This window comes from Struthio camelus, chromosome 9 (assembly GCF_040807025.1).
Source record: "Struthio camelus isolate bStrCam1 chromosome 9, bStrCam1.hap1, whole genome shotgun sequence".
Taxonomy (NCBI): Eukaryota; Metazoa; Chordata; class Aves; order Struthioniformes; family Struthionidae; genus Struthio; species Struthio camelus.
This window is the reverse complement of record NC_090950.1, coordinates 12,032,653-12,059,504: the sequence shown is the minus strand read 5'-3', so window position 1 is coordinate 12,059,504 and position 26,852 is coordinate 12,032,653. Positions and strand designations below refer to the sequence as shown.

The 26,852-nt window shown below is 42.0% G+C and overlaps 1 protein-coding gene and 1 long non-coding RNA gene across 2 annotated transcripts in view; both read left to right on the top strand.

Moving 5' to 3' along the window:
• The window catches only part of LOC138068145 (uncharacterized), a 75,505-nt gene extending 65,408 nt beyond the window's left edge, over nucleotides 1-10,097 (top strand). Inside the window, exons 2-4 of the long non-coding RNA XR_011142793.1 lie at nucleotides 4,756-5,184; nucleotides 5,674-5,723; nucleotides 7,095-10,097. This is a non-coding gene — a long non-coding RNA (uncharacterized lncRNA). The remainder of the gene's footprint in view (nucleotides 1-4,755; nucleotides 5,185-5,673; nucleotides 5,724-7,094) is intronic.
• A 2,983-nt stretch (nucleotides 10,098-13,080) lies between these two features.
• The window catches only part of EPHA4 (EPH receptor A4), a 107,642-nt gene continuing 93,870 nt past the window's right edge, over nucleotides 13,081-26,852 (top strand). Inside the window, exons 1-3 of the mRNA XM_068954155.1 lie at nucleotides 13,081-13,219; nucleotides 13,631-13,698; nucleotides 18,179-18,842. Coding sequence (XP_068810256.1) covers nucleotides 13,129-13,219; nucleotides 13,631-13,698; nucleotides 18,179-18,842 — 823 coding nt within the window. The 5' untranslated portion in view covers nucleotides 13,081-13,128. The remainder of the gene's footprint in view (nucleotides 13,220-13,630; nucleotides 13,699-18,178; nucleotides 18,843-26,852) is intronic.

Sequence of the window (26,852 nt, the reverse complement as noted above, 5' to 3'; positions counted from 1 at the left end):
TTCTTCATCTTGTCAAACTGAGCTGTAATTTATTAAGCTAAAGCTGAAATATAACAAGGATGTTTTCATCCCATTTTTTCAGCCTTCGTGCACCCAAAATTGTCAATGGGCCTAGTTCTGGTCTCTCATTCACCAGCCTTCCAGGGCACAGAGCTCAGTTACCTGTGGTTAACCAGGAACCCCCCCCCCCCCCCCCCCCCCCATTTACCGGTGGCGTACATAGGAGCGGAACGAAATGTGGGAGCAAAAGTTCAGGGTGCACAAGGACATTGGGTAGCCCACAGTCAAGTTTTTGCTTTTTAAAAAAATGTAGGCAAGTTCTCAGCAGCAGCAGCTGTAAAATTACAGCATATCCCTTCCCTCTTGGTATTGCAAAATACCACATGCATCTCAAACTAGGCACAAGGAAAACTGTTAGCACCAGACAGTAACTACCAGCTAAAAAGAATATCTAAACAATACATCTCAGCTTCAGCATGCCCTTGTTATAGTCTCAATTTTACAATATTTTGATTTCAAATAAGGATGTAGGACCTACCAGATATAACAGAAACTTTATTTCCTGCTCTGCAGTTTTGAAGCATAATGGCCCACCTAGAGCAGTGGGCAAGTATTATATCCTAAAGTTTTAAATAATTGTTGTCTTTACGCTTGGTATCTGATCTGTAATAAATGCTGTTTTCCACAATACAATTAAGACTCCAGAATGTAAAACTTTTGAGAATAATCCTGAACATTTAAGCAGAGATATGTATTTTCAGGGTGAAGTCTAGACTCTGATCTAAGTAATGGCACAAATCTGAAGTAATTTTCTTGAAAACAGTACAATTACATCAGCACAAAAACCCATAAAAGTGGGATGAGAACCAGATCTTTATTTATTTTCCAGTCAGCTCTAGAGATATAGTATTTTCCATTTAGTCATCTGAAAAGAACTGTAAAGGGTTAGAAAGAAATGATGGAACTAAATTTTATTATTTAACATATGGGAAACTTGATCATTATTTTTCCATAAGCACATGCAAGAAAAAGAGCATGCTGAAGTAAAATGGAAAAAATTCATCTCAGGTGTTGTCTCATGAAATCCAAGGAAGTGAAATCAAAGATTAAATCTGATCCATTTATTTTTAAGCTATATTGTTTAAGGATCAGATTTTTCTGTCTGGAGTTTTTCTCTACTCGTATTTTGTGAATTAAAAAAAATATTTTCTTTTGTAAATCTAAAACTGAATAAGGATCTGAAAAGTCTTACTTTGTAGCCTCGGTACCAAGGTAAGATCCTCACACTAGCTTTCGAGTTTTTCTGAAGGTCTTGGGCCTCTGTGCATAGAAATGCTGCAAACTGGAGTCCATGCATACACGAAATCTGTCATAGTAGTGGTTTTAGTCGAGCAGAAGGCAGTCATTTGCCCATGGACAAGCCAGTGCTTGCCTACTGTCAGTGAACCTTTTTATTCGAAGGACAGTCTTCTGGACTACTTGGTCACACTGAGAGGTTCTCATTTTTCTGTTGGATTACTCTGCCTCTGGGTCACCTTTGTTTCTTGAAAGAGGGAGTGGAAGTATTAATGTTATCCTTGGAATGAGAATTCCCGTCATGTCTCCCAGTATCCCAGAGAATCAGCAGCCTTTTCCATCACCTGGGAAGAGGTGTGACGGTCAGGGCTGTTGCATTCAGCAGGCTGCTAGATTTCACCATTTTTTTCATTTGATTCCTTTCAAATCCCAGTTCAGAAGAAAGACAGAAGGCCACTTGGGCCACAGGATAATTTCCAAACTCTTATGGGAAAAAGAATTAAATAAATGCTCAAGGCCTTGTTTTTCTTAACACAGGCAATGGAGAAAATGGGGAAATGGGGAAAATGGGGAAAATGTATCAAGCAGGGTCAAGGTGAGGACAGTGAGGAGATGGATCCAGGCCAACCCGGTGCCCTGCTGACAGCCAGGTGTCCTGGAAGTCCTCAGTGTATTGAGGTCTCTTTCGGCACTTCCCAAGTATTTATTTACCTGGACTTTCTGAAGCCAATACAGTTTAGAAGTTTGTGAAAAGCCTAGTACGGATAAGGCGTGCATCAGTCATGCTAATTTTTTGTCCTAGTCCAAAACTGAAAACCCCTTTGTGGGATGAAGTTAACTGGAATTGCTGAAGTTGCTTTTCATGGATTATTTAAACAGTACAAGATGATATTAATTCTGAGTTTCTTCCATGTTATTCGGGAAAGTATGTCTGATTATGTAAATTAAAAGTTGCTGCTTAAAAATATTTTGCTTGAGAGATTGCAAAGGCAACACAGCAAATGAATTAAGATCAGAGAGTCTTGCTCAAGTGAGAAAACTGCGTTAAGTAACCACATGTGTTATTAAAAAATATATATTGTTTACATTGTATTCTTACAAGATTCTTAAGTATTTCACTTTGAGGGTCCCTTGATATAAAATATTGCGTTTGTTCAACTTTGTCACACAGGCTGGGCTTTAAGCTGATTTGCAGCTACATGCAGAATAAAACTACTATGCTGTCGCACTGCATAGTGGGACAATGCAAAATTAAATTTTAGGTTTAATTTGGTTACTTTCTGTCTTTTTACGCGAAACGAGTTTTCAAACCAAAAGGCATTGACTGCCTACCTAATTAAAAATGTATCCATCTGCTGGCTGACTTGTTATTCAAAGCATGCAGATCTAAGTAGGTTGATTTATTTATGAAGACCTTATGACACTGAGAGATATGCATTCAAAAACATGTAAAAATAAACGTGGCTACAGATGGGTAGATACATGTAGATCTTCCTGGGGTCCTAAATAACAAATAGGAAGATTTTGGAAAATGGGCTTTACAGGGAAGCTCCTTCCCAGGGAGCTTCCCTTTTAGGTTGCTTCCCAGTGTTTAACATTTAGAGTTCAAATAACAAAGCAGCCAGCTAACATGTTGTGAGATAACTCTAGTCTGAATATCCTATCGTGCCTTTTAAGGCGCAGTGATTGTTTCTGAAAGCTCCATGTGAGTGATGCTACATTTTAAGCAATGTTTTGTTTGGAGAACACTTTAAAATGAATTTTAATTCCAGGAGAAAATCGTTATCACTCACAAACATCATACATTGGAGCTGGGCTAGATGCTCTCATTTTATATTTATATTTTTAATTTCATTGATAAATCTCTACTAAATTAATTTAAGTTTCTTACCAACTTTGCTCAGCCTATGGAGACATCGAGTTCTAATGGATTGATTCTCAATGGTGTGGTATAAATATAGTTGCAGTCTTCAGGTAAAGTGAAGTGTTTTCATCAGTTTATGGGCTGTAGGAAATTCCCTGTGTAATGAAACCATCATGGTATTTCTGCATGGGGTGTGAAGCTGCTAGTGTTAAATCTCACATCATTACTGGTGCAATTCCACTGGCATGAGCTGACTTCTTAACCTAATACAAATGGAATAAAAGCCATGTTTTGTACCTAACACTCTTAGCAAAGCTGAATTTGTAGGTGGTCTGCACAGGCCACCTGAGAGGCATGAGAGAGACAGAGAATGGCATGGTTGGGAACAACTTGGAAGAGCTTTACAGCCTCTACTTCTGTTTATGGCATGGTTTCTACGGGTCCTCCTTGGGTTTTCTCCCATCCATGTACCTGGCAGCAGTTTTATTCCAGTTTTGTACGTGTTTGCACGTGTGTTGGGGTTCATATGTAAAACAAGTCATTTTATCCAGAACAGACACAAATTATTCCATTACAGATGACCAGATAACACTAGTGACCTCTTAAATTGAAACTGTCTTGTATCAAATGATAAAGTCACTTTCAGCAGAAATGTATTCTGCTGAATATTATCATGCATTTGAGAATTGTGTTCTGCTTCGCAAAAAATATTTCTCTAATCCCAAGGTCAGTTTAAACTGGTTCCCTAGTATATACATTTTTAAATTCCCTGTGATTCTCTTTTTGTTTCTATATCAAGACAAGCACGTGGGTTTCTTAATGCCAACAAAATATATAAACACGGTTTGTATGTAGATTTAGCCAGGGAAGGATATTAGGCTGAGCTGGCTTTGGATAGGAAGCCTTTCTGGCATATTTTGGAAAACTCTAGAGATGTTTGAACAATTCTTAAGCTAACAGATGCCACCACTGGGGAGTCTGTTTTACAGCTCTTTATTGGAGCATCTCACTGGCATTTTTTGGATGTTTTGGAATGGCGGGTGAAACTTAAACAGATCTGCATTGTCTTATCCTTCGATCTGTTCCAAAGATGTATTTTGATGAAAGTTTCAGATAATATTTAAGGAAAGAAAAAAACATATGAATTTTACTATGCATGCTGCATTGGTGAAGAAGCATTTTTTCTGCCTCTATTCCTTCTGCATAGATTTCCTCTCTGACTAGTAAGAAAAGGCCAATAAGATTATGGGTATCCTTTGCCTTTATTTCCAATACATTGCAAATGGCTGCTTTCCATTTTCCTAGTGTTGTGCAGACCCTTGAAATGAGGGCCAAAGGATCGCAGCAGCTCATGGCAAACAGTCACGCTCTTCCTTAGAATGAACCCATTGTTCTAGTAGGTTGAGTAAATTTTTCACTACTAATTTTAGTCTATGTTAGAAACTGTGGCCAGTGTGATAATGTGGCTAGAGGTCGCTTGTAATGGTGACGGTCTGGGGAGATATCTGAGGAGAAGGATGGCTTTTTTGTTCCAGTAAAAGCTGTAGTATTTGTACATTTCTCCCTGAAAGTAATATTTTTCCTCTTTTCTTCAGGATACTGCAAGAAGAAGCATTTGCAAAAACATACTGTTGGAAGTATCAACTGCATATGTATTAGCAAAGTCTGACAATAGACTGTCTCAGTAAAGCAATACCAATGAGCCATTTCTAATGGAAACCTAGCCTTAAGGTAGGATCCACCGAGATGCGTTCCTGCTCTTTATTGCCGTTACAGACCTGTACACAAGATAATACCCTCAGGTTTTTGGGCTGGCTTCCGTTAAAAGATTGTGAAGTTTACTGTTAAAGGAGAGCTCAGAGGGGAATGGGACTTGACAAAAAGTGGTTGCAACCAAAGAGGAATTGTTTGTTGACGCCATCGATGTATGAAATACGAAGAACTGATTTGTATCTCGTAAATCAGAAAAAGTCTTCAAATGCAGTTTATTCCTGTGGAACGCTGTCAAGGTTAGCAAGACACAGGTACAGACCTGGACGCGTCTTTTGCTCTAATGCTACAGTGATGGCTAGGATTCCTGACAGTGGGCTGGGACGTGGTCATGCTAGATGCTATACAAGAATGTTTCGGTATGTGACAAGACCTGGCAGATGTGTATGAATAAATAAAGAACAAGGTAATAACAAGGGCCATTGTGGCCCAGCACAACAAACATTACCTTATTCTCAGCTTTTCCAAGAGCTGTGACAGTACTGAGGAAAATAACGGCTGCCATTTGTTTGACATAAAAGCAATTTTTCTCCATGGTCCTTCTTGCAGATTTTCACTTTTCTATCCCTTAGTTTGCTTCCTATGACGTTAACTCAGAATCTGCAATATTCTTCTTCCATAAAATCAATGCAAATATTGAGCTACAGTACAGGCACATGCATATACTCAATTTCTGCAGCTAGTGGTTCCCCTAAAATAAACCTTCTCTTAGATAATAAACAACCACTCTTTGGTACCTATAGGTTCCCTGTAACAAGGATGGAGAAATTTAGACAATGCTTCAGATTCAGAGGTAAGCTCAGAATTATTACTTTAAGGTTGGCAACTCTATAGACCACAAGTATAAGGTCCCATAGTGCCTTACAAGTGTTACTGTCTCTGCAAGAACAGAGCAATAGACGCTGGATGTCTATGGATCTCTCTGACTCGGTATGTATTCAGCACCTGTATTTTAAAGGTGGGCATGTGGGATAATCACCTACGTCCAGCTTCAAAAGTTTTGCTTTGATGGCTGTTGAAAGTCTCTCGAGCGATCTGCAGCTCAGAGCATAGCCCCTCTCCCAGATCCAAGTTCCCAGTCTTAATCATCTCTTATCCTGTGAACGTGTCAGTCACTCTTGCATATGTGCAGAAATTGCACAGATGCTTGCCACTTTTTAGGATAACACAAAGCAAGGTTTTGTATTTCATTCTAAAGGAAGACAAAGAACCTTCCTCTGCCCTACCATGAAAAAATAGCACATGTAAAAAAGGGGGGGGAGGGTCGGTTTTGTTTCTTACTTTAAAACACAGAAACAATTCTCTTCCATATGATGCCAGATACTTTGTTCATACTAATGGGTGGACTATCCAGATAGCATACTTTAATCTGAGTTAATTAGGATTTACACTCATATTAGAAGTGCCAGAAATCTTCAGTGCTCTGTAGGGAACCTGTCTCTGGTGCAGTTTGATTGGTACCGTCACTGCATAAATAATCTCTGGAAAGATCGCTGTCTGTCTCCAAACACACAGAATAAACATGAATTTGAGTGCTGACGCTCTGTTCTTTAGATTATTTTACTAAAAAGCCAAATCAGAGGCTGAGCGCTGAAATTGTTTTTGTTTGTAGACATCTGTATAGAAAACGTGATGGTTTAATAATAGTAATACTTCTATTTTTTTTAGTAATTCCTGCGGCAAATAATATCAGGAAACCTAAAAGTCCAGTATGAAAACAAATCAGGAAAACAGTTTTTCACTGATACTAATTTTAGATTCATTTTAGATTTATTCTAAATGTACATGGACGACCCAGTTCTGCCTGCTTACTAAAGCTTAGTAGCTGAACTCTGTTTACACAGTAAAATTCTACTTTACCTGAGCACAGGCCAGAATCTAGTTCAGAAATCTTAAACCACGACCCTGTGCTTGAAAGAGCAAACTAAGCTTGTCTGACTAAATCCTGTATCCCACTGCAAAAAGATGGGTGTGTGCTTTTAAAGAAATCTGGATGTAGTTTGCAGTTCTGTGCGCTTAGATTTTAGCTTTACCCTTCAAATTTAACTAAGGCTCCTCTGAAATTGCTACAAACAGATAGATTCCTTACAATTCTTGGCATGGGGTATTTCACTTACATTCGTTTCTTTATTAATTGAGCACGCTCTCTTGCAAACGCTCCAAGGAGTACTTACGAGGAGCCTGTCTGTGCAGCCTCCCCTCTGGCTGGTAGCCCTTCCTGTTGCTGATGCCAACAGCACTCCTCCCATGAATTACTGCTTGCCGGTGCGAGCAAGGCCATCACGCGTGAGTTCTACGTCTTCATCCCGGTAACTTTTCTTCTCTGGAACCTGATGCTACTCCCAGATGATCGTGAATGAATAAGACGCGCAGCTGCTAAGGACTGGCAGTACAAAGCCAATGATATTCAAAAGCATTTTGTATTAATTAAGGTATCTGTTAACCTCCACAGCTTTAAATAACCTTTAAATGAAACGTAAGCACATGCGTTCCTTGCCGTGTTGCCAAGCATCTGTGCTAGCGCTGCAAACAACCTGCAGGGTTATACAGTTATTTGCACTGCTTTATTGGTCACGCTTTTACATCAAAAAACTGCAGACTGCTGCTTGCCTGTTGGTCTTAACAAGGCTGATAGCCACAGTGAACTAAGCTTACAGATTTATAGCAGAGATGGGCGCTTGTGGTTGTTACAGTTGGTCGGCTTAGTATGTGAAAAGCTGTAATACTTGGGTTTGACATTCTAGTGTATTTGTTTTGCTTTGCTAGGTCTGTATTGCTTTTCACATTTTGCCTTTAGTCAGTAATGTTTGTTTATATTAGGAAGCATAAAACGGCATCAGAAACACTCCTGTCTTTTTAACTATTTTTGGTAATAGGATTTCCTTTCTGGGACCTCATCAGGGTGTATTATAAATTTTAGCCTAACTATGAAATTTGAGTTGTGTTGTAAGGAGCAGTGTAATAGAAGCTACTCCTTCAGTTGTCATTAAGATCCTGTTATATTTCACTTATGTTTATCTAATTTTGCACAGCAGTCTTGGTCAGAAAAAGCAAAAAATCTATGTCTGTCTGTCCATATATTGTCAAGCATTACATATGCCTAGTCAGAATAAATACACTGTCACAGTTCCTGTAATCAGTAAAAGGCAGTAATAAATACAAAACTATTGTGATGATGATGAGGAAGTGTAAATAATCTGCAGTGCCTGAAGCTCACTTTTTTGCAGAGCAGATTTTCAAATGAGCTGTTAGTCTGATCCTTTTCTTATTGAGGTCAGCACCAAAAGTCCTGTTAACCCCAACTGAAACAAAATCGTTCTGCTAGCTCGATGTTTGTAGAAATGCATATTACCTTTCTGTAGATTTTCTCCTGCTTTTTGTATTACAGACTGGAGCTCCGGCTAAACACAAACGTGACCTGAGAAATGAGATCTTACTCGTATCAAATAACCAACAGCTATTTTCAAAGTACTAACAATTAATTTCATCAAATAATTTAGCAGCAAATATTTAATACTCACAGGTCCATTAAGAATCAGTAAATCCAAGGAGGGAAAAGCTAGGCACATCTGAACACATGTACTGGGAAGTAAACTACGGTCATTCCCTGGTGCCTACCCGGATAAAGGTGCACCTTTGGCATGCAATTCCTTTTGACAATGAGACTGTGTGTGTTAAACTTCCTAGGGTTATTTTACATTCTTTTCCAAATAGCTGAGTATAGTGTAAGCTGTGTGGGAGTGGAGTAAGTGGGCTAGCATTTTTGTGGGAAAATGCTTTTCAGAGGAGCCGAGTGAATTTTTTTCTACAGACTGTAGAATTGCATACTAAAGGAAGATCCTGTGCTTCCTTCCCCTCCTGCCGGCTGCCCCCCCTCTCCCCCCCCCACCTCCCAGCTTCTTCTTTTTCCTCTTTTTTTTCCCTATCTAAATGTAGTGCTGGGCCTCAGGAGGCCCGTGAACACATAGAGCCTCCTACTGAGGTTGTCACTTGACTGACAGCAAAAAGCTTCTGGGGAGATGGACGGGCATGAGTAGGTGGACATAGAAAAATGTGGAATGAAAAGATTAAGTAAAAACAGAACAGAATGTTAATACAAAATCACAGCCCTTTCTGGGTCTCTAATGTATTTAAGTTATGAAAATTGGGATTGTAAGAAGGGCAAAACGTAAAGCAGCTATATGTGTATATGTGTGTGTAAGTGAGAGACACTTTTAATGCTGATTCAAAATGTGTATTTGGAAATGATATTAGCTACAGAAATACACTGAAGACAAACCACATGCAAATCCCCTACTATCTGTATACGTATATATTCCACTGGTGTTTTAAAATATAAGAAAAATTGTAAATGAATATGAAATTAATAATCGTTCAGTTGATACACTTCTAGGTGATTTACAGCTTCTTAAAAACCCTGTGTACGTGTGCTCATGTGCATGTTTGTCTGTGTCATTTGAGTCCTGTAACTAGTTCTCTAAATAATGCAGCTGTGGTTGACCTCTATGAAGTAGACAGGATCAAACATTTAACACACTGTCGTAATTATTATAGCGTGTGCTGCAAGTGAAAATCGTTTCACTGAGAATCTGAGACAAATACAAGATCTGAGACAAATACAAGAAACCCTGGCTGTGCTCTTTCGAGTTGCATCAAATTGACCGTTTAAATGGTGTAAACTTGATTATGGTGCAAACATGATTAGTTGCCATCAAAGCTGAATCACTTCTGATAGTGAGTTACAATAATATAACCAGGCAGGCTGGCAACAGAGCAGACTGTTCAGTTAATAGGCAGTTAAGAAAAATGTAACAGATCCAAACTGCTGCAAGAAAATTTTAACGAATAAATTCTGATGTCAGGTACTTTGTTGTAATGTGAGTTACTTCGATGAAGCTGAGAATTTTGTCCAAGTATCCATGACATCTGTTAAAACCAAGCTGAGCTTTTACAATCCGTTGGAATGACACCAAAGTAAAGAAATCATGATTATTTTGGCAAGGCTTTTTTAAAAAAACTTTTCTTACAGCCAAAAGGCAGTAGATTTGGTAGAATGGTGAACGTTTTAGTGTATTACATTTACAGTCCCTTTTTACATTGTCTGTGTTTATCTTATATGACAAAATTAACAAATAAAAATCATATTAATGGAAATATTTTAAAGGTTGAAAAGTATTTCAAAGTTTTTATGGCAAACTGATTTTTCTGGCATTACTACAAAAATTACTGCAATTAAAAAAAGAAGATTTTTGATGCTCTGCTGTTCTCGTAAAAAAGTTGAGCCTGACATAGTGGATCTGACTGATGAATCGAAGATCTGAAAACAAAAACACTCAGACTGCTTTAATTGAGTACTGCCTATATTTTTGGGTAAATAATAAAGAAGGAACTAATCCTTTTCTTCCTCCTCATTAGGCCAAGAATTCTTGTAGATAATTAAGCTCAGGAAGTACAAGTTTTAACAGTTGCATTGACTTTGCTGCACTATTTTCAGACTCCCATTATCCAAACAGCCACTTAAAAGATTTATTTTCTATGGAAAGAAAAAAGTGCACTAGATAGATACTATTGCTGAGTTATCTTTAAGGTTCTGCTAGTGGGTGTTCCAAAATGAATGTGCAGGGCAAAGGAAAACAATCTGGGCTTCTGGCTGTAGAAGCCTCATTGTAAAGACTGCATTAATAAAAATTTTTAAAGCCATTAAAAAACCTCCAAATGTATCCTGCCTAGATCTTAGCCTGAAATTTAAGCACATGGAAGATACTCTATCTTTCTCTGCAAAAAATAATATTATGCATGTATTTCCAAATACTTTTTTTCACATATTTGAATTTGGGAGAACTTAGAGTAATTTAAGGAGAAAGCAACGCATTCTCAATAGGCATGTTTCCTTTTGCACAAAATTGTTAGTCAAACCTCAGGATCTATTCAAAATATTTTTCTAAATAATCTGGCATCTACAGCAGTTCTGTGCATAAACAAGTTAATATAGCAATAATTCGTTTTACATCGTGCAGAAAAAAAAAACCTTTAAAAAGTCTGGATTTGATTTCTAAAAACCATGGTATTTGGAATGAAGACGTTAGGGATTTGGTCTTGTACCTTTATTCTAGAAAACGTCCTGCTGGGGTAATCAGACATTGAGCTGACCTGGCACTGGATGCACCTCCAGTATTCCTGTGGCACCCAAAGGACCTTTTGGGGAGCAGAGGATGAGGGTTCCTGGCCCCCGTGAAGGTGGTGGGAATGTTTCATCACAGGCTGCTTATCTTTGCTTCAGCCTTTTAGGCTTGGCTATTCAGGCTGAATCTTGCTCGGGTTTAGTACTGTGCTGTGCACATTGCCCTCGGTAGCCCCGCTGAAAATCGGAGCCGCAGAAGCACCTATAGCTGCTACGGTCTGTAATCGGAGGGGCCCCTAACAGCGCCAGCTCTTCTTCCCACGTGCCCCAAACTCTTCTTCACTCCAGCAGGATTTTGTCCCCAGCCTGCAACACCTACACACAGAAAACGAGCTAAAGGCAGAGATGCTCCGGTTCCAGCCGAAGGTGAAGGGTTTTTAATTGTTACGTTGCTAATCTTAAGGAAACAAAGCCAGCTCCACCAAATTCTTCAAGGGAAAAATAAGGATACTTTTAGTACCTGAGAGCAGAAGGCTCTTAATTAACTAGTGTTTGCAAAGCTCTTCAGATAAAAGCAAAGCAGTATGCTTGCTGCTGTTGTCATGATAATTGATAAGCATAGTGAAAAAAATTGATCTCACAATCAGTGATTAATTACAGTTTTATAGGGTCAAGAATTAGCTGCATTTTGCAAACTGCCGCGTTGGAATTAAGTCATGCTGAAGTTTTTCTTATGTTTTGTTTTAAAAGGCAGCCTCTGAAAAACAGGCCTCCAGACAGTTTTAGAAATATATACTGTTTAAAGAACATTGTTTACCACACTGACACTGCCTAATAAACCGAGGACTTACAGACTTTAAAAAACTATGGATTTATTGCAAATATGCATTTAGAGGGTTTTTAAAAAGTCTCATGGTCAAGGCATCCAAAGCAAAGCAGGGCTGCAGCTAGCTATATCTTGCTAAAATTAATATCCACTGCATTGCTTTGAAGACATCAACCAATACTGTTTTTATTTGGTACACAGCTGCTTTGAATCATGCACATAAATATAAATATTCTGGGTGTGTGTATATATATAGAGAGAGAGAGTGTATGCATGAGTGTGTGTGTCTTTAGCCTCTAGTGTAACTTGCCAAGTTCAGAGAGAATGTATAAAAAAATGTGAATTTTGTCCTACAGACCGTAACATCTTCAAAGGAGCTGTTGCGTCTGTCCTTCCAGCATTTACGGACTCCTGGCTTCGCAGATTATATGCCTGCTGCGGGGCGTTTTTTCCCTGAACTCGCTGCACTTAACTGAGAAGGATGCGCTGGTTTGAGGCAGCTGCAATGGGAGGGAGGGGGGAAAAATATCTTATTAGTCCTTTTCTGTTGCTTTTTCTTAAGCCCCCCCCACCACCACCACCACGCTGCTGCACAAAAACATTAACGGCTTGTGGCAAACAGAGGGCCTCATCCTCCCCGCTGCCCACTTCGAAAACTTCCAGTTTGGGCCAATCTCGGCTTTAACGATTTTCTGTCTTTATTTGCGAGGAAAAGTGTGGGAAGGGAAGGCGGGGTGGGTGGAAAAAGGAAAGCGGCGCTTCGGTCTCCCCACACCGCCGTACCGGCGACGAAACTTCCCGAGCGCCGCTGCCTCTGGGCGGCGGTAAAGGAAATAAAATGGAGGAAGGGGGGGGGGAACGGGGAGCCGCCGCCAGGTGGCGCTGTTGTTTAACGGTCGCGGCGCGCGGGGCAAGGCGGGCGGGGCGGGGCGGGGCGGGGCGGGGCCCCGGGACGCTCCTGGAGCGTCCCGGGGCCCCGCCCCGCCCCGCCCCGCCCAGTGCTCGGCGCTGGCGGTGCCGCACACGGGGCAGAGCGGCGCCCCCTCCAAGCCCCGCCCCTTCCCCCGCGGCTTCTCCCTCGGCCGGGGCGGGGCTTGGAGGGGGCGGGTCCGGCGGCGCTGATTGGTGGGCGGCGCTGACGGGCAGGCGGCGCCCCGCCCCTTTGGCCATGTCTACCGCCCGCCGCACTCCCCATGTAGGCAGTTATTCCACTGGGATAGAGGCGGCCGGAGCGGCAGCGGCGCTGGCGGCATGGCCGGGGTTTCGTACTGCGCCCTCGTCCCGCTCCTCTTCGGGGTCTGCGGGGCCGTCACCGGCTCCCGGGTGTATCCCGTTAACGAAGGTGAGGGTCCGGCGCAAGGTCGCCGCGGGCGCGTCGGGAACGAAAGTTTGGTGCCTCCTCGGCTACCGGACGCCTCCCGCCGCTTGGCCGGTCCGGGCCGGTTTGGTCCGGTGCGGTGGGGCCGCGCCGTGGGCTGCGGGGGCTCTCGGAGCTGGGTGCGAGGTCTCCTCTCTCCCCCCTCCCGAGCCGCGCTGTGCCGCGGCGTTGACACACGCTTCTCTCGGCTGACGCCAGCGGGCCGGCGGCCGGCTGAACTCAAAGGGATCGGCGCCGCCGACGGCTCCGTCCCGTCCCCGTCGGCGGGGGACGCGAGCGCCGTCCGCAGCCCGGGAAGCGCGCAGGTGAGCGGCTTCTGCGGGGCCCCCGCCCGGCCGCTGGGCTCTGACCTGTCCCCTCTCTGCCTTTCTGCAGTTACCTTGCTGGATTCCCGCTCGGTGCAGGGCGAGCTGGGGTGGATAGCGAGCCCGCTGGAAGGAGGGGTAAGTTTTTCCCGATCCGACAGCGGTTTGAAAGGGGGGGGGGGCGATTAGTAACTTTCAGAGAGTCCTCATGGCTCGATTGCTGTTGACTGTGGTGAGGAGGTCGGGTTTCTTCCCTGGCTCACCGAGTGAATTACTCTTTGTTGGGGAAACTCTATACTCCCTTTGGATAGTCCTGTCATGGACGAACTGGAAACCAAAAGGGCAGAAAAGAGGTTTCGGGAATTAGGAGATTGGCTGAGGCACGGGCTTAGATGCCTATTTAAAACTGGAATACCAACAAGAAATGTGATCTGGCGACTGAACTGGCATTCTTGACTGTAATTATTATATCCATGGGCTGTCTCGACGGGGTGATGTTCAGGGTGATCGCCGTTCTATTTCTAGATGGAGGAGTAGGGATCTATATACAAGCAGACCTTTTGGTGTGGAGGGACAAGTCTTAAACAGACCTATTTTGGGGTGTAAGCATCAAGCGTTTTGGTTTCAACTACACCCTGTGCTCAACGGTGGATCGTTGGGATTTCTTTTTATGTCCTTTTTTTCTTTATAAGAGAAGACTGTAAAAGAAGGCTGCTTGAATTCACGGCTTGGCTGCGATGTTAAGGGATTTGCACGTCCTCGGTTGGGGCTCAGAACAGCTCTGCTTAGTCAGCTGCAGGCAAGGCATCTCTGCTAATTTAGCTTTATAATAGAGGATAGGCGGCTTGCTGCTCCCTCGTCTGTGTCCCATCCTGCAGGGCACCGAGCACCTCTGTGAGGAAACCCCTGAGAATGCCAGACTTCCTGGAGGATGCTAAGAACTGGTGGAGGCGATATTTCACAGGATCAGGCTCTTTGAGATTTTCTTAAACAGAGAAAAAGCTTTTCTAACTACTCATTAAAATGAACAATCTGAAGAAAAAATGCCAGCAGTGTGCACTAAACTTAAAAACCTCACAAATCCTTTTAATATTAAAATAATAAAGCAGCTTAGTATGCTTAAACAAAAGTAAGTAAGTCAAACTGATTGGAAAATATTAAAGTGCTGAAAGATCAGAACCTGTGCACAATAAAGTATTGGATTCTTCAGGAAACCTATGATTTCCCTCTTCCCCCCTGCCCCGTAATTAGAAGATGCAGAGCTAAGGAAACAGCAGTGAGTGGAAGGAATTTGAGGCTGCGCTGGTTGGCGTTGCATTATGCATAAGCTCTGGATAACCATAACGTGGGAGAATGGGGGATTGTTCTGCTTCCCCCATTGTTGTTCTGCCTGAACTTGACTACAGTCCTGGCTTGTGCTGTGCCTGAGCACACTGTGCTGTCCCTGAAACTTCTTTCTCTGTCCCTCCCCCCCCCCCCTTTTTTTTTAATAAAAAAAAAAAAAGTGGGGAAGTGACTGGCAGTGCAGACAGCGCACAGCCACTGCTGTTGGCAGGCAATTGCTCTCATCTCTTGACAGTGTGGAAAGGTACAGCTCTAGCTCAGTGAGAGTCAGGCTTCCTTGTTAATCCTATACCCTGTAAAGGTCAGTTATTCAAACGGGGTCTTTCATTCAAACGGGGTCTTTCATATGTTTCTCTAAGGGATACTTCCACTATGTATTAAAAACTTATATTTTAGGTCACATTTTAATAAAGTTAGTAAGAGTTGATGAGCAGAGGGGAAGTATATACTATTAATACTTGTTGGAGTCCCCCTTTGCCTTATTTCTTCTCTGAAAGCTCTTTGCAAGTTTGAGGAGGGAAGACATACTCTTATTGTGGACGTGACTAGTTTCACTAAACCTACGTACGTGTGTTCTATTTTTAAGCCAGTAGTGAAAAATTTAAGAGTACATGGTCTGTCTCTGAGATAGACTGCTTAGAAAGCATTTATTTTAAGTTCATTTGCTGCAGGTTTATTTCAAGCAGCAGAAACAAATTCTTACTTTCTCCCTTTCCATGAAGGTTCTGTCCTTCAGTGCCAGTATGTTTTTCATTTTAACTGTATGCACCTTATTGTGCTTTAGAGAAGATAACTAACTCCATAGATCTACACCAGACAGTTCTTGAGGTGTGAGGGTGGTGTGAGTAAGAAGTGCTGGAGATAAACGTAGTCATTTAGCAGTGACTAGCAGTAACCAAATACATAGTAGCCCTGGAGGAATTAATGAATTGCATTATAAATATAATTAATGATTTACTCTTGCATTTCACAGTTGAAAAGCAGGTTTTGTGCCCAGAATGCTTTACTGTGCACCATTAAACCGTGAGAAGAGTTGAACTATAAAAGTTAATTTCAGCTTGAAAGCAAAAAGTTACAGCTTTGGCCACATACTTAGCACTCAAATCATTTACAGTGGCTGGAAATTTGGGGTTGTGTTTATTTTCAGCTGTGGCAGCGAGACACACCTAGGTTTTGTTTTGTGTATGTGTGCTTGTGCTTATGCAGTAAGAAATCCCGATCTAAATATTATGTGTTTTTCAGGAGTATATTAAGAATCTGATCCAAAACTTGCTGAATTTAGTTGTAGTTAATCCATTGGCTTCAGTGGTCTCTTGACTGGATCTTACAGCAGCATCCTCTGTTCTCCATTGTGTAAACATAGTAAAGGAAATCCCATTGACAAGTATTATTTCCCTCTGCTTCTTCCTTTCTCTTATGCCACACGCAATATAGGTAGTGCAGGCAGTCTGAAGATAAGCAGAACGGAAAGTGATGGATCATAAAGATGATATTGTAACACTAAACTAGCTCTGTGGCAGCTGTAAATTAAACAGCTCAGTCGTGTTACTAGCACCATGTTACACTTTACGCTGGTAGATGACTTTCTAAGTTTTTTTCCTTTTCTGTGAAAAGGAGCAATGTGCTGAGTATTACTTTTTTTCTTTTTCTCTCACTTATCCCTTCTTAGTTTGCAGTTATATCTAGGTAGTAACTAAAACATTATTCTCTCTGCACCTAGTGACTCATGGTGCTAACTACTATCATTTTATAAACAGATTCAGCTAAATTGGAATCTCTGTACTTAAAGATCACTTGCATAAGAGCAGTCTTGTGAAAAGAATGCAGGATGTTACATGTGAAGCTCCTGAATGTCAAGAGCGCCTCCGTTTATCAAAGCTACGGCTTCAGTAGTTCTGAAAAGTGCTTCTGGAAAGTCTCTTTAAAACTGCAATTATTTTCCAAGGATGACTTTTTTTTCTATACTTCATTATATACCTGCAATCCCAGATGGTATGTAGCTGTTATCTAGTATACATTCTTCCCCCTCCCCCCAGCAAAGACTTCTCTTGCACAGCAGCACTTTGAGGTTTTTGTTGAGAAGATACCTTCTCCTAACCACCTCCCTTCTCCCCTTCAAGGAAAGCACCATGGTAAATCTTCCTTATGTGACTATGATGATTGCTTCTTAACACTGTTTTTCAAAGCTGTTGCTTAACTTTTACTTCCTTCTGAAGCTTGTCACACTGCTGAACTGCTCTTTTAGGATTGATTCTCTTTGCATACCTTCCTTAAATTGCATGAATTTTTGTTGCCTCATAATTGCATTGCTTGTAAGTTCTGTAGTTTCCCTTTGCTTTAGAAGAAGATGCCTGAAACTGATTGAGGAGTGTAAGAGTCTTTAATTATGCTGCTACCTTCTAACCTCTTGGGGTTTATTTAGAGAAATTCTCAAGAAATGGACAGTTTAAATTTAGAATATAAGACAACATGTGTAGTATTTCATCTCTTCCTACCCTTCCCCGTAAGAAAGCTCAAATAGGACAGTTCTGGCAGTGTTGCTGATAGGTGAGGAGAAACGCTACCTGTCTGACTTTCCATCTCTAAGAGCCACTGAAGTCAAGGACCCAGTTCTTAATAAATAACTATTTCTGTTCAGCTCCAAAGTGGAGACTGTTCCCTGGCTGTGTTTAGGCTATTGCTAGCCCAGGAGAATAGTTGGAAGCTTAGAGAATTAACAAGGAGTGTCATGATGGTAAAAAAAACCTTTTGGTAGAGATGCAGGAAATAGAGCTATTGTTCTGTCTCAGCCCCAGACTGCTTGTATGGACGAGGTCATTGTGCCTTGCTGTTCTATGTCAACAGGTACGAAGCTGGATTCATGCATTGCCTGTCTTGCCTGCTGCTGAGTATAGTATCAGAGCTGTCCTATGAGTTTGAAGTGTCACAGTGCATCCCTAGTCTAGGTAGAGTCACTTATAGAGTCATGCAAATAAAATACAGTAAGTTGATGGAGTATTCTTGTATTAGTTCAGCAGGCCTTGAAACTGCATGTCGTCTTTCGGAGGTGTTTTACCTGACTGGGAACTCTTCTCCTGAATGGACTTTCTTTTAAGGTCTAAATAGTTGAGGTTCTAGCTATGGCCTGATCTGTTCTTTTACTTATTTCTCTGTAGTGGTAGCGGGGGAAATGCTAACCAAACGTTAGCTGTGGAAGGGCAGATTATTTCTGCTCTGAAACGCTGGTGTTCACTTTAATACTGATATGTTTTTCTTCCCCTTTCCCTCTTCACAGTGGGAGGAAGTAAGCATTATGGATGAGAAAAACACTCCGATCCGCACCTATCAAGTTTGCAATGTGATGGAGCCCAGTCAAAATAATTGGTTACGAACTGATTGGATTCCCCGGGAGGGGGCTCAGAGGGTATATATTGAAATTAAGTTCACGCTAAGAGACTGCAACAGCCTGCCAGGTGTCATGGGAACTTGCAAAGAGACATTCAACCTTTATTACTATGAATCAAACAACGATAAGGAGCGTTTTATTCGAGAGAGCCAGTTTGCCAAGATTGACACCATTGCTGCAGATGAGAGCTTCACCCAGGTGGACATTGGTGATAGGATCATGAAGCTGAACACAGAGATACGGGATGTGGGACCACTCAGCAAGAAAGGGTTTTACTTGGCTTTTCAGGACGTTGGCGCCTGCATTGCTTTGGTATCTGTTCGTGTCTTCTATAAGAAGTGCCCGTTGACAGTTCGTAACCTGGCACAGTTTCCAGACACCATTACTGGGGCTGATACATCCTCTCTGGTGGAGGTTCGTGGCTCCTGTGTCAACAACTCAGAAGAGAAGGATGTGCCAAAAATGTACTGCGGGGCAGATGGTGAATGGCTGGTGCCCATTGGCAACTGTCTGTGCAATGCTGGCTATGAAGAACGTAATGGTGAATGCCAAGGTAGGACCAGCCCTATTTTGCTTTTCATTCAGGTTTAGTTGAATGCATAATTGAATCAGATCAGAGTAAATGCAGTAAAGCCAGTAATTAGCAGCCCCTGTGGGATGTAGTGGGACAGAGGGATTTCTTGAAGACGTCCAAGAGTGCCAGGTTGCAAGACCAAGAGTTGTATAATATGAAATGATACGACCATAATAAGCAGAAGGCAAAAAATGCCTTTTCCAGCGGGCACTTACATTTGAATTGGCTCATGATAGCCCAGCTGCATTGTTTTGCAGTCCACCGTTCACGTTTTGGTGGCTGTCATCGTTTAAAGAGATAAATCTTTCAACTTTTATCTGAAGCCAAATTTGTTAAGCACAGGAAATTCTGGCTAAGTCTCTTTTGGGCAATGTACTGCGGTAAGAACCTGTTGGGAAAAGAAAGGGGAGTTTTGGTTTGTTTACCTTCCCTCTTTGGGAAGGGGAAATCTTTAGTGTTTTACTTGTTGCAAATTTTTTGTACTAAATAACTCTTTGATATTTGACACTGCTGCCTTTGTTAAATATTTTCATTTCTCAGAGGTTCTCTATTGTCAGCTTAATAATAGAGGTGCTAGGATACTCTTAGAAATGCTAAAAGTCTCTTTCCCCCCCCACCCCCACCCAATCCTGTGCCCTGCAGAATTAGGGATTAAAGTTATATAAAAGACAGATTATCCTTTTTTTAACAAAAAACCCCTCTATTCTCTTTGCCTCCCCTTTCTTGGAAAAAAAATAGTAAAAGGTTAGGAAAGGAGAGAAGACTAAAAATATCTTGGGCCACAACTTCTAAACTCTTGGTCATCTAAGCATAAACTAAGATTAAACTTGAATGGCTTCTTGCACAGTTTAGTTCAGTGAGATTAATCCTGCGGGGTGCTGAATTGAATGTGTTCAACTGCTTAGTGGATTTGGACCCATATTTTTGGAAAAGGTGATTCTGGTCCAGATGACTTTGTTTTCCTATTTGGTGCGTTTTTTCACTGGCTTGTTTTCTCATCTTGAGACTGAGAACACAATAGTAAAGGAAATAACCAACTGCTTTTGTGCTCTAGACTCCTAAGAAAATGGTGTCTTTTTGAATATCCTACTCAGTTTCCTTTAAATGATAATTTACAGTCAATGTGAAGTTCATTATTATGCATTGGAATTAAGCTTTGGCAGAGAAGAGGCACTAAGCACGAACCTCAGCTTTCATTTTTAGGAGTTCTGTTAGATGGAAAAAGCCTAAGTGCATCTTATCAGCAACAAAATTACAATAGGCTGTTGTGAGAACTGAAAAAATGAACAGCCCAATGACAGGGCATCCTATTTGGAGTGAATTACTCTGTCTTTTGGAATCCTGTGAGACAAACTTGAAAATCTGTATATCATTCAACACACAAACCTGTGGATGCAGCAGTACTGGATGGGTGCTGTTTGGGAGGGCCATTGGTGGCTGAGGAGCTGTTATTTTCAAATAGCCGAATAACCTCTATATGAAGCTTCATGACAGTTTGCAGCCTGGGTTGTGAGAGGAAGAAGTGAATGGAGCCGGGGGGTGGGAGGAGAAGAGGCATCTTGGTTTATTGCATGGAAATTATTCTGCCTTCTCTTAAGGGGCTATTGGGTCAGATCTGTGTCAATTGATGTGACCCAGTACTAACACTTTTTGTCGCCAGTGGCCCAGATGTGAGGAGCTAATTGCATAGCAAATCCTGTGTTGTTCCAGGGAAATCACTTGAGGTTTTTCTGGTGGGCAGTAATAGTGATGATGGACATCTTTGGAATAGAGCTTGGAAATGCAAGTCTCTGGTTACATTACGTACAAGCTCTTAGCTGTACCCAGGGAAGCTTGGGCTCAGGAAACCAATTAGTTTCCCAAGTGAAAGAAAAATCAGATGAGACCATATACAGAAAGGAGAAAAACATTTGTTTCTTGTGTTCTCCAGAGTAGAGTTAACTTGTGCCAGCTCCCTTTGGAGGATTTGAGCCAGCAAGTAATTTGAAAGTGCTAAACCCATTTCATCAGTGGTTATTTGTGGTTTCCTTTTTTTAATGTTTGCCGTTCTCCAGCCAGAAGAGTTTAGTGGGAATCTCTTCTAATTCATGAAGTTTACCAGAACTTTGCAGTTTGCTCTCTGGCTTCCAGGAAGGCTGCTAAAACAGTCTGGCCTTTGACACTGCTGAATGAGACTTCCCATTTTCTTGCCCCACTTAACTTCATAGTTCAGCAAACGTTCTGCTCTGGCAGGTTTGGGGAGGGTGAAGTGGGGTGGATTCCTGTGGATTTGGAGCAGAGGACGGAAGGAGACTTGGAATTTGCAAAAGGCTATAGAAGGGTGCCAGGCCAGGGCTGGAGCTAGTGAGCAGGTTCCACCTCAATTGTTTTTCAATAGGTCAATTGTGGCAGGACAAACACAAAGAGAGGTCAGAGGTTGCCAGTTTCCTCATCCATCTTCCTCTCTGATCCTAGGGTCAGAGTTAAGATTGATTAAGATCTTAAATGTCGGACAAAAGCTTGGTACGCAAAAACTGTTTGGGCCAGTGGAGCAGAGGGTTTGCACTTGTTGGGAGATCAGCGAGAGCCTTTGGGGCTGCCTTCCCTTGTTTGGGACCTGCTTCCAGCAGGGCAAAGCTGGCACAGCCAGCCTGGTGGCTGCGTGGTCCTAAAAGTTGTTCCAAGTTCATTCTAGCTTCTGATTTTTACGTAACAGTTTTTTCTCTTGAGCTGCTTTTGCTCAATTTCTGGTGTGTGTAGGGGGAAACCTAATGGGAAGCCACTCTTCCTCTAAAGTGGTTCTTAAAATGGGAGTTAATGACTGTCTGACCTTCAACAGGAATTTTTTAAAAGGCTATATTTTGTGGGGAGGGAGTAGAAAATGATCACAAAAAGGTCTCTTTCCTTTGACTGTTACTTCTTTCCAGCTGGCTTTATTGATAATAATTGTCTTAATGAACTTTCATATATACACAGAAAGCCCAGGCAGGAAGAGAAAGGAGCTAAATATTTAATCCAAATCTATTTGGGAAGCTTGGCAGGTGTGTTACAGGAATAGTTCCACAATCTTGATCCTCACATTGGATATATTAGGTGAGCAGTGATTCTCTTCTTACAGTTGAACATACAGCTGTGAATGCACTACTAAAAGAAAAACTTGCTGTTGTGTTTTGGGGGTTTTTTGTTTGGCTTTTTTCCCCTCCCCAAACTTCTTGTGCTAATGCCTATCCATTTAGGAGAGAACACGTGGAATATTGTTAAAAGGAACATGAAATTATCCTAACTAGTGACTCACTTCAAGGCTAAGGTAATCAGTGCTTTAGGGCAAAATTAAGACATAAAGTAACTTTTAACTTTGCTTGTGTGTATCATTATCATTTAAATTTTGTTATGCATTAATATGATGTGGTTTAGATTTAGTTATGATTTCCTTAAGATAAAATGCATTTTTTTTTTTTGCTCAAATGGGAGAAAAACAAGCGGGAAGGGAGAAAAGACAGATTAAAGAAGCAATAGACTGTAGCCATCTGTGATGATTTTGATGCTGTGAAATTACAAATCTCAATTTTAGACCTGCCATTTAGTATAAATATGTGAGACAGTCGAGATTTTTACTGTGATATTGTAAAGGTTATGAGAGCCAACAGCTTTGTCTTCATCTACACTTGCTTCTGTGAGTTGTGAATTGGCCAATTGGCAGAAAATCCAGTGTCATTTAAAATATGGCTCAGTTCTGGTTTCATATCACTGCCATTTTTAGAATTTTCCCTCTAACTTTGATAAGAGCATCCCTAAGAAGTAATAATTTGATAAGGTTCCTTTTATCTTGGAGGCTTTGAAGAGTGACTGTGATCAGTGAGAGCAGCCATTCAGTTTATATCGGAAGAGTACAATTTAATTAAATTTTCCCTATGATAAGAATTTTTGGATGGTGGGTTTTTTGGAGGGTGGGGATGTGAGCAGTAACTTGTGCATACTTCCCCTTTTAGTCATAGACTTTTTTCTAGTTGGAATAAGGCTGATGAACAGTCTGGCTGCACAAAAGGGTAATCAGAAGGGTGACTAAGACTGTGGATCTGAGATTTCACTAAGACTTTTTTTTTCCAGGTTGCATATTTTTGGCAGTGGGGAGGGGGGAAAAATGCACAGACTTGACATGTTATGATTTTAAAAGGAGCTGAGAAGACAGAAGCTGCGAGGAGGAGCATGGGAGCAATAGTGTAACCACAGCCTGTGTGAACCAAACTCATTCAGTTCTTCTTTTCGTTAAAGAAATGATTTGGTTAGCTTCTGTTCTGGGGAAGCTTAGTACATCGTCCAAGGGTTGCTCCCTCAGTGACTTTGTGCTGCCTTGTGCCTTGCACAACCTCCACTTAAACACCACGCAGGCTCTGTAAAGGCTTCCTTCCTCCCTCAGAAGTTGAGCTATGGCTGTTACCAAACAGTTGTCCCTTAGAGTATTCCTGGAGAAAGGCTTGTACTGCTTCCTCTTGAATTGCAAACAAATTTCTGCTGACGTGTGGGAGACCAATATCTGGTCCTTATTCTGCACCTCCTCGGTTAAGAGGCAGCTCAGCCAAGCCTGTTCCCCAAAATCAGAAGAAAGGTGAGTCTCTTGCATTATGAGTCTTGCAGCACTTCTGGGTAGTCTTCTGTGGGGTATGTGGGCCATGCTCTGTGTATGGTTTTGTGTGTGTGGTTGTGTGTGTCTTTCTAGGTAACTCATCTTGCCTGTGATGACTTCAGTATTTAGATCTAGGCTGTGTAAGGGTTATTTATCTGTATCTAATAACACACTCCTCTGACTTGTCTTATTGCCCCTGTGAGGAGAAAAGGTTAAAGAAGTGCTCAGTAGTACCTTTCAGTCTCTGGAGACTGCATTCAAAAAGTCCTGTCCCCCCCCCCCCCCCCAACCTTGTGAGATAAATATCTTATCTGGCTTCATTCCATTATGCCACCTCCTTTTGATATGTTGTGGGGAGCAGGTGAGGTCACACAGCTCTGTGAATCAGGGACAATTAACACTCCCATGACTAAGTGGACATTTCATGAATATTCAGAGCCTGCTTCACCTCCCTGGGAAGCCAACACGTTGGTTCCCTTCTTTTTCCTCCTGCCAGAGACAAGGAAGCTCTCCCTGTGAATGGGGATTGGCAGCTGTCGGGCCACTTCGCCTTTTGCATGCAGCAAACTCTTCATTTACATCTTTTGTATACAGCCTCATGCAAAGCAGCACACCCATTTCCCCATTTCACAAAGGAGATAAGAGCTTCCTTTGGAAACTCCAGCCAAAATCTCCTTCTGTTTATGCAGAGCTCAATTTGGATTTTATGCAAATAAACTCTGTTTTGATTTAAGGCCTTTGTTTAAAAGAGAGAGAAAGGGTAATATTTGCACAGTGTGCTTTTTGTCTCTCTGGTCTCCTCTCGACTAGGAGCAGTTGTGACTCTCTCCCCAAACTCTGCAGCCCACTTGCTCACTTCAAGGCGGCGTGTGGGAAAGGGCTGGCTGAAGCCTGGTTTGTAAAGGGCTGCCGGAGGCTGGTTTGTAAAGCAGTCGCTGCCAGTGCTGTTTCCTGTGCCTCGCAGGGCTGCGGGCTCCCGGGTGGGAGCTCCTCTAGGTGCTTACGAGGGACCAGAAAGCTCTTTTGTGCCTTCCCCTTGCAAAGGGAGAATGGCTAACTTCAGGAAGTAGAATTCCCCCTGTAAGTACAAACTCTCACAAAAAGCATCAAGTTTTCAGTGTCGTCTTCCCCAAAGGGCTGGCTCAGCCCTGGCGTCAGTCCATGCCTGTAGCTGGCCTCCCTACTGGAAAGGGCTTGGCCCGTGGTTAGTGGGTGCAAAGTGAAAAGGGGGCTGGTCGTGCTCGGGTAAACATGCACAAACAAAACGCTATCTTGATTTATTAAAAGAAAATCTGTGAGAAGTTCTGCTTGCCTAAGCCTCATGATTACACAAGAACCTGTACTTTATTTTTGGTTTTAGTGGCTTTTTTATTTCAGCTCACTTAAAGTTGCCTTTGGCTTGAAATAAAGCTGAGGCTCATTAAATGCTCCCAAAACACAGACTTGTTCAGAACGAATTTGTTGAAAGGTTTATTGATATAAGTTAGAACACATGCTACACGAATGTACTGTATTTCTTTAAAGTACTGGTTTTCATTCTGTGTTTTTTATCAGTGGTGTAAAATTGGGACCCTGATCATGTTGGGACTGCGTTCTATAAAAAAACAAAAGGGGAAAAATTAGGCTGTGGGGGGGCAGTGGTTTTTTGGATGTCCAATTAGTGTTTAACTTGAAGGTAATTTCACAGGGGTAGTAAACTGCGCAGTGTGAAACCTGGTGGCATAATTAAATGGAGGAAAAGCTCTGTTACAACAACAAAGGAACGTGCAGAAACTTTAGTTTTGTCCTAATAGTCACTCAGAAGGGGAGATTATGCTGTTTAAAGTACAATATGGATGAGCTATTAAGGTTTTAAAAAATAATCCAGGCCATACTGTACAGTTGGTATTTGCTTTAGTTCAATTAGTCATGGATGCCAGGCGAAAATGCAGTGTGTATGTATGGGGGGGTGGATTCTGTTTTTGGGAATCTTGGGGTGGTTTTCTCTCTTCCTCAGTGAGTGTGAGTAGGTGCGTGTTTTGTTTTTTTGGTATGGAGGGATTTAAAGTTTTACAAATATTTTTAGTAAAAGAGGTACGCTCGGGAACAGGCATCCTTTTCTTTACTGGGGGCCTGGTACAAAACAGCACATGCTCCAATGAGATTGCACTTCCCACAAGTTGCGTGAAGGTGGGAGCCCTGAAGAACGGCAAGGGGAGTGATGCTCTGGTGCCGTAGCTGCAGGAGGAAGAAGATCAGGGACCCTTCTCGGGCACATGGGATCCCTGGGGCTGAGATGAGGCCAGAAGGAAGCTTGTCTGACTCTAAGTGTCCTAGCTGCAAGATGGCTTTTGTCTTCTCCCCCCCCCCTCCCCCCCACTTCCTGAAAGGAATCAGTTGTCTCTTTCTAATAAGTTTCAAATCTTGGATGCTGGAACTCCTTGAAATGCTGTTTGAACTAAGGCAATTGATAATTTTTACTTCCCCTGTATGTATGAATACTTTGTATAGCCACAGTGCAAAGCTGTAGTATGGTGTCTTAATTACCCAGATAATCCTGTTTGCTTGTATTTTTAAACTATGAAGTGAAGGGTAATTATTCAATTCTTAATAGAAGGCAAATGGCAATGTAAACAATAATTAGGATGTTAGACTAATGCGCTTCAAAGCAAATTGGATTTTTTTCGTACCGTTCAGCATGAAGTCCCATAAAGCTAACAATTTAGTGGCAAGGAAACAAGCTCCATTTTGTTCATATTTTATGGTGTTATCTCTTCATGCCTTGTTTCTGTGAATAACAGTTTGCCCCAGTGAAGCTGCCTGCTCTCGAGCCAAACATCATGTTAACAATTGGCTCCCTGCAACCTGCCCTTTGACTGCGTTCTCCCAGGGCTTCCCATGGGCTCTGTCCTGTGCAGTCCAGGGCTGGAGGGTAGCATGTCCTGACTTTCTCCTTTCTCCCACAGCACAGAGCAGGTAAGAGACGCTGCTGCTGGTCAGGTGCAATTTATCAGGTGCAAATTGCACTAGGCAATTTATCTGCTGCTGTGTGTTGTTCCAGAGAAACAGGCTTTACTTGAAGACTCTTGCAGAGGTATTTCTGAGGGGTAAAGCCAGCCTTGGAAATGGAGGACTTGAAGTGAAATTCAAGTTCTAGGACTCTCAGCCTTGCAAATGTGAGCATAGGCTGTGGGTCAGAACTGGAACTCGTTATGCCCGTTAACTTGGAGAGCGCTACTGATTTTCATGGCTCTGTCTCCAGTCTTACTAGAAGCGTAATGCAGGCCACGAACACTGATGCAAAACACTCAATTGATTTCTATTCAGTCTGCAAGTCTTGTGTATGTAACATATTTCAGTACTTCCAAAGGCCATTAATTAAATCCTGTCATTGTATCCATTCCTTG